The following is a 12,009-nucleotide window of genomic DNA, read 5'->3' on the forward strand; positions in this document are numbered from 1 at the left end:
ACCGCTACTGGTCGGAATATTCTACTTCTCGAATATTCATCCATTTTCATGCAATTGTTCTTCATTGGAGACTGACGAATATTCTCATATTTCCGTTTTGAAGTTTGCTATCTGTATTCATTCTTTGAAAATCCTAGGAGTTCGGTTTCTTCACTAGCCAAGGGTTCAACATCTGAACAGTTGAGTGTTCATATCATGGTTTTTAAAATCGACCTGGTGACCAAATCGGTCAGGGGTCCGATTATTTGATCTGAAAAATCGGCCCGTTCTGACAAATAAAAAAAATTAAAAAAATTGAAAAATGGTCAAAACCATGGTTCAAAATACTGATATGTCCGATATGCCGGTATGGGTGTATCAGATGAACCGATACTCCTTTTGGTGATATTTTTTATTTTTTTTTGCCAACTGGTTCAGGGGAGCTGGTTTAGGTCTTTGCCACACCCTGAACCGGTCAGACCACCAATACACCCACTGTAGGGGCATATCGGTGGAGTGTCGGAATGATACGTATCGGTCCATATCTTTGAACTTTGGTCAAAACTGTTCGAACGGTTCGAACAGTTAACTGATCGGTTCAGCAATTTGCTGACTAAAATCAACGGTTTAGGGGGAAAATGCGGTTTTGGGGAAAAATGGAACTGGTCAGGTGACCGGTTCCCGGTTTTTCCGGTTCCATCCGGTTTTGAAAAGCATAGCAGTTGGTTTGAATGGATTTTTATTGGATACGAGGGGGGTTTATTGTAGTTTATAGGTTTTCTTTGCTTCATTTTTTTTTTTTCATTTTCGTTATTTTAAACTCCCATTGGTTTTTATTTCTCCACTGTAAGTTTGTAACCCATTGTTTGACTTCATCAAACTTTACAACAATTCATTGATCTATATTTAACCGGTGCATAAAATTACAGAAAGAGGAAATAAGAACCAGAAATATGATACGTTTTTAGAACGGTGCAAATAATTATAATGTAGTGGAATTTGACCTTGGAAGTTTGCTTAAATCAATTCATATCCATATTTACAAGCTTAAACCCCCTCTTTGTTTATTCAACAGAAATTTTCACATATGTTTGATGTCCCTAAGGCTAATAGGGGCATTCAAGGATTTTTCTCTCCGTTATAAAGCAAAAATCCCCACCTCATTTTGCCAAAAATCAGTGTTAAGACATACCGAAAATAGAGCAACATTGACTCAATAATATCAACAGTTACCTCACTGGCTTTGTTACAGAGGTATAATGTCAATGGCTACCTCGCTGGCTTTGTAACAGAGCAGCACTAGCTAAAATTCAAAAATTACCTGCATCGATGGTATAATGTCAACGATTACCTCTCATTGATTGAAAGAGAAGGAAGAAATCGACAAAGATGAAGAAAATGGAAAGGAAAAAGAGAGGCAATAGAGTTCGTTGAACCCTTGTGTTCCTCCTGCTCCTCTACAGATTTGATAAACTGGGATAAGAAAACATGGTAAATAGGACAACATGAGAGGAAAAGAGGATAAAATGTCGATAAAGGTATTTTAGCAAAAATAGATGCAAATTAATTTTAAAAAGGGTAAGATAGGTATTTAAAAAAATTGATTCATGAGTTTAACGTTCTCCCTCTTGATCATTGATGAAAGGGAGGTTTTTGTCAGGCCTTTTAAAAACCTAGAGTTTTTGTTAAAGTGAAATTATAGAGGAGGTTTTTATGATTGTCAGAGAAATTTACCAGAGGGTTTTGCATTTTACCCTAAAATCTATTATATTTTATTTCTTATTTAAAATTAAATATTGACGTATTTTTCAGCTCATATGTTTTTATATGCAAGGGAAAACTGGTATTTTATATAGAAAGTGGAAGAGCTTTTGACCAATCAAACCACTCCCCCCCCCCCCCACCCCCACCTGAATTGTTATGAATACCACCTGATTGGACACCTCTTTTATCATGTCAGTTTGTAACTTTTTTTGGTATCATAGTCGAACCCTAAAATAAAACTCAAGTACAAAAATGTTTTATTCATTTGCAAACTAAGGTAGGTTTTGCTTCATGGTTTTGAGAGTAATTTTAACAGTTGATGCCTAATTAGATGGAAGGTTTTAAGGTATGGATATGGCAAAGATTATGAAAAACACAATTTTGAGAGATGGAACTGGGTAAGGTTGGAAATGCATGGCTACGATGGAGAAATGAGGGTGACAATACACTCAAGGTATGGATATGTCAAAACCTATACACATTTTTTTAATTGTCATTTTAAGCACATTAAAGTGGATGGGATTAAATCTAAATCTGATCCAAATCTCACATAATAATTGAATTTAGATCCAAAGATCTGATAATCAGATGGGATGTGGATGTAATTGGTTCCTATGAATTTGAATCTGGTTACAGCCCCAAAAGCAAGGTTGATCCATGTGATAAATTACAGATAGCCACCCTGTACTTGGGGGTGGTAATACTTAGCCCTTCTACCAAATGTCTTGTTTCCTGCTTCCAAAATCAACCCTTCTTAACATTGATAAGATTCAAAAACAATTTTCATGGGGGAGGGGAAAGACCCTGAACAAATTAGCATGGATCAGCTGGAGGAAATTGTGCAAACCCTAATGAATGGGGGGAGAGGCTTAGAATCCAAGAGGCCAGAAAATCTCACATACCCCGAATAATGTATGGGTTAAAGTGGTCGAGCAAATACCTAAGAAATGGAGCCCTGTTTTAAGCCATCCCCAAAAAGAATATGTCCCTCAGTTGGAAAAGAAGGGCTCAGATTTTGGGACCATGAGTCCTTCCCACATCCCTACCTACGTGACATTACAGCTGGGCATTGGGAATATCTCCTTTTTCATTTATGGGGAGATGCTCTATGGATAGAGATGTGGGAACAATTAGTAGGCAGCAGATCCTGAATGCAAAAAGAATCCTTGCTAAATTGCTAATAAAGATCTTTTGGTGAAAGGATTGAGATGGAGCATTGGAAATGGAGAGACCGGCCTCTTACCATTGATTCTGCATCTTGGGTGATCTCTGATCAAGAGGATGAAGAAGAGAGAATTTAAAAATGAAAATTTGGTAAAGCAGAAGGTGCAACCAAAGGTTAAAACTCTTCCTTTGGTTTTTATGAATGGTTAGAACTTAGAATTCCATCGATGACAGTTGGATAATGCAGTAGCATGAATGGAAAGCATGATGAATTTTATTTTTATGGAATGTCTCAAATCTCAAATCCCAGCCAGACACTCCTCGGGGTCCAGATATATAATTGGCTTGACATCAGCTTGTTGTTTATAGTTTTGATATTCTTCCACCATAAAACTACATCAATGCAAGCAAGAAACTTTCAAAGAGAAGGAAAAAAGGACTCATAAGATGCAGAGGAAAGAAAATATAAAATAGTGAATCGCCATTATATACCAACACAAAATTTTCCGCTTACAGCATGGTTTACAGTGGAGGTCCAAGAGGAAGCCTATTCATGATCTGATGATATACGGATGACCCATTTGAAAGGTTAAGACCAGGCTCTGGCATGGTCTCTTCCTTTGGTTCCCCTTTTGGTATCATAAAACCCATTTCACTTAACCGGCGCTGTTGCCCTAGATAGGGATGAACAGGCAAAACAGGTAACTTCCTTTCACTGGGGCCCAACCCAGCCATTGCCAGATTGGCCAAGCCTGGCTGGGTCATTGCAAAAGTGAACCCGGTTGAGGGTCCTATTTGCTGCCTTCCAGGAAGACTAAATGAACTGATTGATGCAGGCCCTTCAAACCTTGCCATGCTATTGTGAATTTGAGATGGCTCAGGCCTGTGAACTTGAGTTTGAGAAGTTGGCAGAGGTGCTGTTATCGAGTTACTGGAGCTAACATGGTTACTGTTCCTTGCAGCAGGAACATCATGATTGTGCTTGCCCTCGTATGTGGTGATCACTGATTTGAGGTCATGTGCAGCCCTTTCTACATGCTTCCTCACTGTGCAGCCTGCATTTGTGCACTTGTAGTAGCTCCTGCATCAAATAAGCCAAAATGTTGATCTTGCTTCAGATTTACCATCTTATTAGCAAAATGACAGAAAGATGGGACGTAGAAAATAGATATACCTTGGATTTGGGTTTCCTTTGACAACTTTCTGCCCATACTTCCGCCAGCGGTAGCCGTCATCGAGAATGTCTACCTCACTTGTTGTTTGGACCACAACTCTAGGCTCCCGAATTGCTCTTGAGGCCCCATTCATTTCCAATACAGATGCATCAATCCTCCTGGAATTACACCATATGCATAAGTGCTGCCTAAGTTAAAGATCTAATATAACATGACAATTTGATCTATCAAAAGATATATATATATATATATATATATATATATATATATATATATATATATATATATAACATGACAAATTGCAGAACAATTAACACATTAATTTTGACCTTCTCTTAGATTCGGACTCATCCCCTTCACCATCATAGCCTAATGACATGCTTCCATGAGTTCCCCTATCATCTTCATCTTCATCATTGGAAAGAGTAGATGAGACGTCCACAGCATCACCAGATTCTAGGTGAAGACCATTTTGAGCCTGTGAGTTGGATGGGTCACAGAAGTCGGGGCTCATAGCTGAAGTCACCTCCAGGCTGTCACGCCTCCACTCAGGGCCTCCAATGATAGATGCTGGCTGTGAGCTTGCCCATGCTGCATCACCCTCAGCTCCATCCTGCAGCCCTGCTTGTTCTGGGATATCAAGGTGCATGTCACTCAAGTTTGAAGATCCAATGGCCGATCGTCGATTAGGTGGGGGTTTGGGGTGATTGTGGGCCCCCTTATAGATTATCTCTGTGATATGACCTTCAGGAGATCGTTCTACCTTCTTCTTTACTTGACAATGTGGATGTGTGCATTTGTAATAACTTCGAGGAAACTCACTACCTTTAACCTGTTTCTGCCCATACTTCCTCCAGTTGTACCCATCCTCAGATGGGGCACCACCAATGGAGTTCACTTCTCTTTTTTCTTCTTCTCCATCATGTTGTTCTTCAAGTGGTGGAGAACATTCAGCATTGCCTGCAACTGTATCAAACACCACTGGATCAGGCACAATATTTTTTCCCTCCCTATCTCTTCCAATTGATGCTTTTGGAAATTCTGGCTGATTAAACCCATTTTGATTCTGAGAGAGAACATCTGTTTGTTCTGCATTCTGAGACATTAGAGACTTCCCTGATTGAACTGAGACCTCAATTCTGGGAAATGACTGCTGGAGATTTGACACACTAGTGACCTGTATGTAGAAATCAAATAATTAGTTATTCTTTTTTTTTTCCTTTCTGCCACAAAAGTTACCTATCTAGCATTATGACTGACATTCACATTGCCTTTTTATCCTTTGTACCTAAATATAACTTGAGATGTACTTCCAACTTAAAATGCTACACTAGAGAGAAAATCAAAAGCTACTCCAGAAAGAAATCCAGTTGATAGTTACTTTATTTGCATCTGCGAAAAACAAGAAGCTTGATTTTAAATGAGGCTTGAACTCAAAAGATGAGGTATCAACATCTTCGAAAGTGCCATCCTTACTTCTTTCAGGAGCTTCTGAGATTGACAATGAGCTTCTACTGTTACTACTTGAGGCAAAAGAGAATTTGCCTGTTGTAGGAGAAGGCTGTGCCTGCAAAGTGAGTTTAGAAAGTTAGATAAAATATATCACAGAAAGGATTCATAGTCCGAGTGATTTCAATAAATGTTGGTGGTATCCAAAACAAGAATTGCCTTGGGTCAAGGAAAAGATATAAAATTGACCTAATCATGAATTAAAATCTAATATTCTAATTAATTAAGATTTTAAAATAACATCAAACATATATAAATCAACAAGGGATTACCTTGGCAATTGAAACTAAACACTATCCTGATTTTTCATGATAATTTATAACTTAGCTAGCACCTTATTGCTTGACACACAAATGAGTATTGATTAAGCAACTACGAAATTAGTCCATACTTAAAATAAAAGGAGTCTAATTAAGAGAAAACACAAAATTACCTTGACAGATTAATATTGATCCTTTAAACTAATCATAATGTTTGTCATGTAAGATTTTGTGGAAGGAGAAGATTCTTCCCCAGTCAAAAATTAATGAATTGAAACTGGTATCTGATCCAGCCATCATAATAAAGTGAGTACCTCCCTTCATAACCACTTGGTCCATTAGTTCATTTGAGAATTGTAACTAGATCTCCACGAGCACTTCTCAGGCATGTTCTCAAGGAAAAGAAGAGAGAACACAATGTGGAAGAACCAAACATATAGCATTGTAAGCAAGTGATTGGCTGTTTTCAAGCAATGATATCAATCTTTAACTAATACGAAAATAATATTTTCTTGCTTGAACCAAGAAAACTAAAAGGCAAATACCATTTTCCACTCTTGCACCAAAAAGACTTGTCATCTCATTGACACGTTTATGTGAACAAACACATTACGTTGAAATTGGTGCACACATGGGAAAACTGCATGTAAAACAGTGAATCATGGGAAGATACTTACATTACATTCTCATAAATATACGAATGGCCATGTGATGTGGGAAAGGAAACATGGAAAAAGAAATAAGTTTCTTTCAAAAGCTATATAATGGCAATTTTGTAATTTGTGGTCAGAATTTGGTCAATTTGAGTTTTGTAAAAATTATTTTCCAGTGTATTAGTATCATCAGGAGGCTTAATCATCTTAATAGGATCATAATAATTTAAGGTGTCTCTTTTAGAGTTCTAGAATTTTGAGAAGTTGAAGATGCATTAATATCAATTTTCTTTCAGCCTATTTTTAAGGAATCAAAACTTATCCATTTCTTGTATCAAATCAGGGTGGAAGAGAAACAGAAGCACAAAATTGTATTCGCAGAAGAGATGGAGAATACAAAGAGGAGCAAAAGATCTGTCATCAGGATAGCATCATTGTCTCCCTCATCCCATACAGCGTATTTGCAAGATTGTACTCTCTCTGTGTGTCTCATGCAACTAAGAGGGCATTTTTCTCTTACCTTGCCCCCAACCCAACCCCCCTCTGAGGGCAGAATTGCCTCAAATCAAGGTGGGAACCAAAAGGATAAAATTGTCTTTACAGAAGAGCTGGAATACAAAGAGGAGCAAAATCTATCATCATACGAGTAAAAAGATAGCACCATCTTCTCCATCATGCAGAGTAATTGCAAGATTGTACTCCCCCTGTACCTTGTGCAACTAAGAGAGTGTTTTCTCTCTCAGGGCAGAGTTGTCTCAAATCAGGGTGGGAAAGAAACAAGGGGAATATTGTGTTTGCAGGAGGGTTGGGATACAAAGAGCAAAAGGTCTGTCATTTTGTGAGTAAAAGGATAGCATCATCCTCTCCCTTTTTTTGAAAGAAAGTAACTGGAATTCATTAGAGAATCAAAGCACACGAGAAGATGTACGAAAGGGTAGGGGAAATGCCAAGAAATTACACAGGTAGCAGTCTATCACTATAAAAAAACATCAAGAAAGAGCACCAAAATTTGCTAAACCATCTGCTACTGAGTTTAGATCCTTCAGAATCCAGGGCAAGTTAGCATCTAAAAGCTCCAGTAAGTCTCTAACCTATGCAAGAAAATGGCTGTCTCCGCAGGCCACCTTCTTTATCCCCCAACCATTTTATAATATTTGCGAAGTTGCCTGCAATGGATAGGTTCTGAAAATCCAAGTTTCTAACTATTCGAATGCCTGTGAGAGTAGCCAATGCTTCAGCATTAGTAAAATCAGCAATTCCAATTGGCCCATGATAGGCCCAACAGATAATACCCCTGTTATCTCTTAAAACTCCTCCAATTCCAGCTAAACTGGGATTGCTAAAAGCACTTCCATAAAATTTTGAGGTCATCCCTCCTTCACATCTGAAAATTGGTGGGAGAAATTGATAAAAAAAAAGGAAATAGGTGGGAGAAAAGGTGAGAACAGAAAGTTGTGCACAGCTCTATCAAGGTCACTAACTGAGATTCCTTTAAACAAATCAGACCCACAGATTTCAGTAAAACATGATGTGGGAGGTGGGATATTAACTCTTCCTGAGATTTGGCCTTATTCTCAAACAACAGACCGTTCCTTTCCTCCCACACACCCCACATCACTGCATGCAGCACTGTTTGCCAATAAACCTTTCCTCTTCTACTGAGGCCTCTGCCTTGCCAGTTGCCACTGATGTAAAAAGTTGAGAACATGTTCAGGAGCAACCCATCTGTAATCATCCTCTCCCTCTCCCTCATGCAGAGTAATTGCAATTCAACATGTTGAATTGTATAGAGGAAGCAAGCATAAACCTGTCTTTATTGTGCATATGATGAAGCACAGGAACTGCCAAGTCTACCATGAATTGACCCATTAATATGTGTCAGCTCACACATCCCAACCTAAAGTAGGGTGTCCATCAGAAACTAATTGAAAGACCTAACCAAAACTTCATGGTCAAACTCCTATGATCTATGAAAGCTCCTCCTACTCCAGAATGGACCCAGGTTCACTATGAATTACCTTAAGAAGTTGAGCTTAGTATCTCCTTCTCAAAGATGTTTAACTGGTAGTTGTAGGATGAGAAAGTAACCACCACCCATTACCTTCCAACTATAGAATCCACCTAGGAATCTCTGAACTCCTCTATAGTTAAGATCTAATGAGAAACCTAGATATTGAGGAAGACCAATCAAAAAAGGATAAACTAGGTAGTCATAAAGTCAACTAAAACCTCAGCATACTGCTTTTTCGTAAAAAAACAAATGTTTGAGTTACACTTAACAAGGTTGTTTAAACTTCGAAATTCCACAAACCATCTCACTACCTAAAGATACAAAATATAAGTTTTTGGAGAGCACTGTATTCTTATGATTGTGTTGATATCTTATCAAACCATTTTCTTTAACAATTTCACATTTTGCCAATAAATGAAAATAAGCTCATGGTAGAAGCATAAAAAAAAGGAATTAACACTTTCCAAGCATTTTGATCTTACCAGAGAATTGGAAAGGAAAACTGGAGAATCCAGCAAGGTGGTTGGACTTAGACCCGGTGGAATTGTTATATAGGGAGACTGGATTTCAGGTGATGAGGACAGGTTAGCGGATCTGATCTTTTCGGTATTCAATTTTGGTGCACTAAACCCAGCTCTTGCTGCCATTCTCTCTGCAAGTCCCCCTCGTGAACTTGATTTTTGGATAGAAAAAAGGTTTGGTTCTGACAAAAGATGAGTAGAAGCATCAACTCCTGTCCCATTTTTATCTTCCGAACGAGCCATATCTTTCTGATCAGCTCCCGCATGAGTCCCCTGACTACTATTGGGTAAACTCCCTCCATTTCCATTATGTTCAAGCAGCTCTGAGAATGGCCTTGAACCAAAATCATCACCTAAGATGGTTGAGAAGAACGTCCTTGGGCTAGGCTCAGGAGGGGCCCAATCCCCTATTACAGCAACGTTGTCATCAATCCCAGCCATGATAATTCAAATCTTTCAGTAATATCAGATCAAATCAGGTCTTCTTCAATTAAAGTGTCACAAAAGAAGAAATCATAATCCTGAAGGAATTAGAATTCACAAGTTAGATCCATTATGCCAAAAAAAAAAGGGCAGACCCAGCTACCCCTGGTTCCGGATAATATAGAAGAAACAATTAGTAGGACAGAACTCAAATTTACAGATGTATAGACTTCAGAAATTAAAGAATTCTATATTTCAAAGGGTCCAAAAGGTAAAATCCTCAGAAGACCAGCCATTTAGTTGAAAAATGGGCAAGCCAATGGCAAGACTAGGAGTTTCCAGGAGATGTCAAAGAAGCGCATCAAAAGCATGAAAGAAACGCAAGTTCAGCTGACGTTTAAGATCAACACGACCTATATAAAAAAAAAAAAGAAAAACAAAAATAATAATAATAACAGTTCAATCGTTTCTAAAAACTCTTAGAAAATATACATGAGGAGAAAATGAAATGAAGTACCGGTGAAGAAAACATATTTCAGACTTTTAGGATAAACCCAATAAGAAATATTTTGCATTTATCGTTTCCCTGCCTCAAGGAATCAAAACAAACCAAGGCCAAGTATCTAATTGGAAATAGAGAACAACTGCCCGATATATCTGAGAAATGGAGAAAACCCATCAAATAAAACACCATAATAAACAAAAAAAAATGCAAAAAGAGAAAATCATTTGCGCTAACAAATTTCAGACGTGAAGAAATGGGACAGACCCAGTAAGAAATATTTTGCATCTACTGTTTCCTTGCCTACAGGAATCAAAACAAATCTCTAACTGAAGGAGATGGAGAATAATTCTCCAATACATCTGAAAGAAACAGAAAATCCATTACAAAAAAAAATGTGAAAGAGAAACCCATATAAAAAATGAAAAATCCGAATCCAATAAAGATCTAATCATTAGAAATGAAAATAACTCCCATGGGAGATCCAAATCAATATATCCCCTGAAAGCCCAAATAAAAGAACCAGCAAAAAAAATCCAATAAGCAGCTAAACAGGATGAAGATTCAAGAAACACCTTATATTTAAGGATAATACAGTCACAGAAGCAGCTGGTTAAAATTTCACAAAAGAAAAACCAATAATAAAGAATGACAATGATAAGAAAAAGAAGAGGACCCAATCATTAAAATGGAAATGGAGTTAAACAATGATTAGTCCAAGCCCGAGAATAAATGGAGGAGGAAGCAGAGAGGCAGACCTGATCAGTTGCAGTTTAAAGCAACAAATCCTTCTTCAGAAAATAATATCCCCTCGCTGTCAATTTCCCAGCTTCGGCTTCGTACGGTTAATGAGAGAGAGAGAGAGAGAGAGAGAGAGAGAGAGAGAGAGGAAATAAAGAAAAGAAAAAAAGCTGTGTTGTGGTGGGGAAGTTTGACCGAGACTGGAACGGGACGGATTCGTTGTTGAAGGGAAAGACGAAATAATTAAAAAAACAAAGGGGGGGGGGGAGAGAGAACCTGAGGAATGAGACGGAGGAGGGTCTCTTCTCTTCACTCTTGGCCTTGGGCTTCGGGAGACCAAAAAGCGGACTCATTTGTGTTCCTCTCATCTTCTTATCTCATACCCACTTCCCACTTCCAACCTCTTTTCTCATCAAAATCTTTTTTCTTTTTTACTGGGACAAAGGAAAAGTTAGTTAATTTACATTATTATGGTTTGCTTTATCGACTTTGGAATATTACGCCATGATAATGATCGTAATGAAGATTGAAGAGAAGTAGAGAAGAGCCCTACACTACACCACCCTGCCACCTGTTATCCTTCTCTTCGTCATAACCTTCGTTTCCATGAATCACAACAGTTTTACGCGGTTTTTGCTTTTTTTAGTCACACATCACACGGAGAGGCCGACTGCTCAGAGCGGAAGCCGGAAGCTCTTCTTCTCTCAGCTCAGGCTCAGCTTCAACTCTCCAACTCTGCCAAGCGCCAACTGGAGAGTGGAAACAGGAGACGAGAGAGTTGGTGGCCTAAGGCCTTGGCTTGGCTTGGCTGGGCCGGGCCTACTACCTGGGCTATTGGGCTGGTGTACAATCTACAGTGTCCCTTAATGCCCAAGACCAAGACCAAGCCTGCTCCTCCAGCATCAGAGATCAGACCCCGCAAATTCTGTCACCCTTAGCCCATTAGGAATTCACATCCTCTGTTCCCTTGGTACAGAAAATATTTTCTGCATCAGACGAATAGCAATCTGCCACATTTGATTATTTTCCCCATTTCAAAATTAAAATGATGTGGAAGATTGCTATTAGCCGGGTTCCAAGGGGACAGACGATGTGAATTCGCCCATTAAATCTTTTCCTCAAAATAAAAAAATGGTTTAGAAATCAGCATGGTTTTCAAATCGTCTTTAACCCACGTGTTCCGATCGATCGGCACAGAACTATTTGTTTGTCAAAAATCGTTGATTTGACAGCGACCCACTCGATATGATCCAGGTGATTAAGCCATCGACTTGTTTGATTCGGATCAGTTTTTGGCCAATTTTTTT

General features: G+C 38.5%; 1 protein-coding gene across 5 annotated transcripts; it reads right to left on the minus strand.

The window, feature by feature from the left end:
* Window positions 1-3,371: 3,371 nt before the first annotated feature.
* Window positions 3,372-11,466, minus strand: WRKY2 (WRKY DNA-binding protein 2). Of its 5 annotated transcripts, XM_088963935.1 has the most exons (7): window positions 10,720-11,047; window positions 8,998-9,557; window positions 5,559-5,649; window positions 5,464-5,474; window positions 4,412-5,259; window positions 4,082-4,240; window positions 3,372-3,988 (listed from the first exon to the last, which is right to left on the minus strand). In XM_088963935.1, the coding sequence occupies exons 2-7, from the start codon at window positions 9,475-9,477 to the stop codon at window positions 3,430-3,432; spliced, it is 2,148 nt and encodes a 715-aa protein (XP_088820061.1). In that variant the 5' UTR covers window positions 9,478-9,557; window positions 10,720-11,047; the 3' UTR covers window positions 3,372-3,429. The 5 variants fall into 5 exon arrangements, with proteins under 5 accessions (XP_088820061.1, XP_088820057.1, XP_088820060.1 ...); XM_088963931.1 differs by having other exon boundaries at window positions 5,464-5,649; window positions 10,720-11,466; XM_088963934.1 differs by lacking the exon at window positions 10,720-11,047 and adding an exon at window positions 10,537-10,707 and having other exon boundaries at window positions 5,464-5,649.
* Between the last annotated feature and the right edge of the window lie 543 nt (window positions 11,467-12,009).

Source organism: Nelumbo lutea, chromosome 1 (genome assembly GCF_056320005.1).
Source record: "Nelumbo lutea isolate HS-2025 chromosome 1, American lotus-T2T, whole genome shotgun sequence".
Taxonomy (NCBI): domain Eukaryota; kingdom Viridiplantae; phylum Streptophyta; class Magnoliopsida; order Proteales; family Nelumbonaceae; genus Nelumbo; species Nelumbo lutea.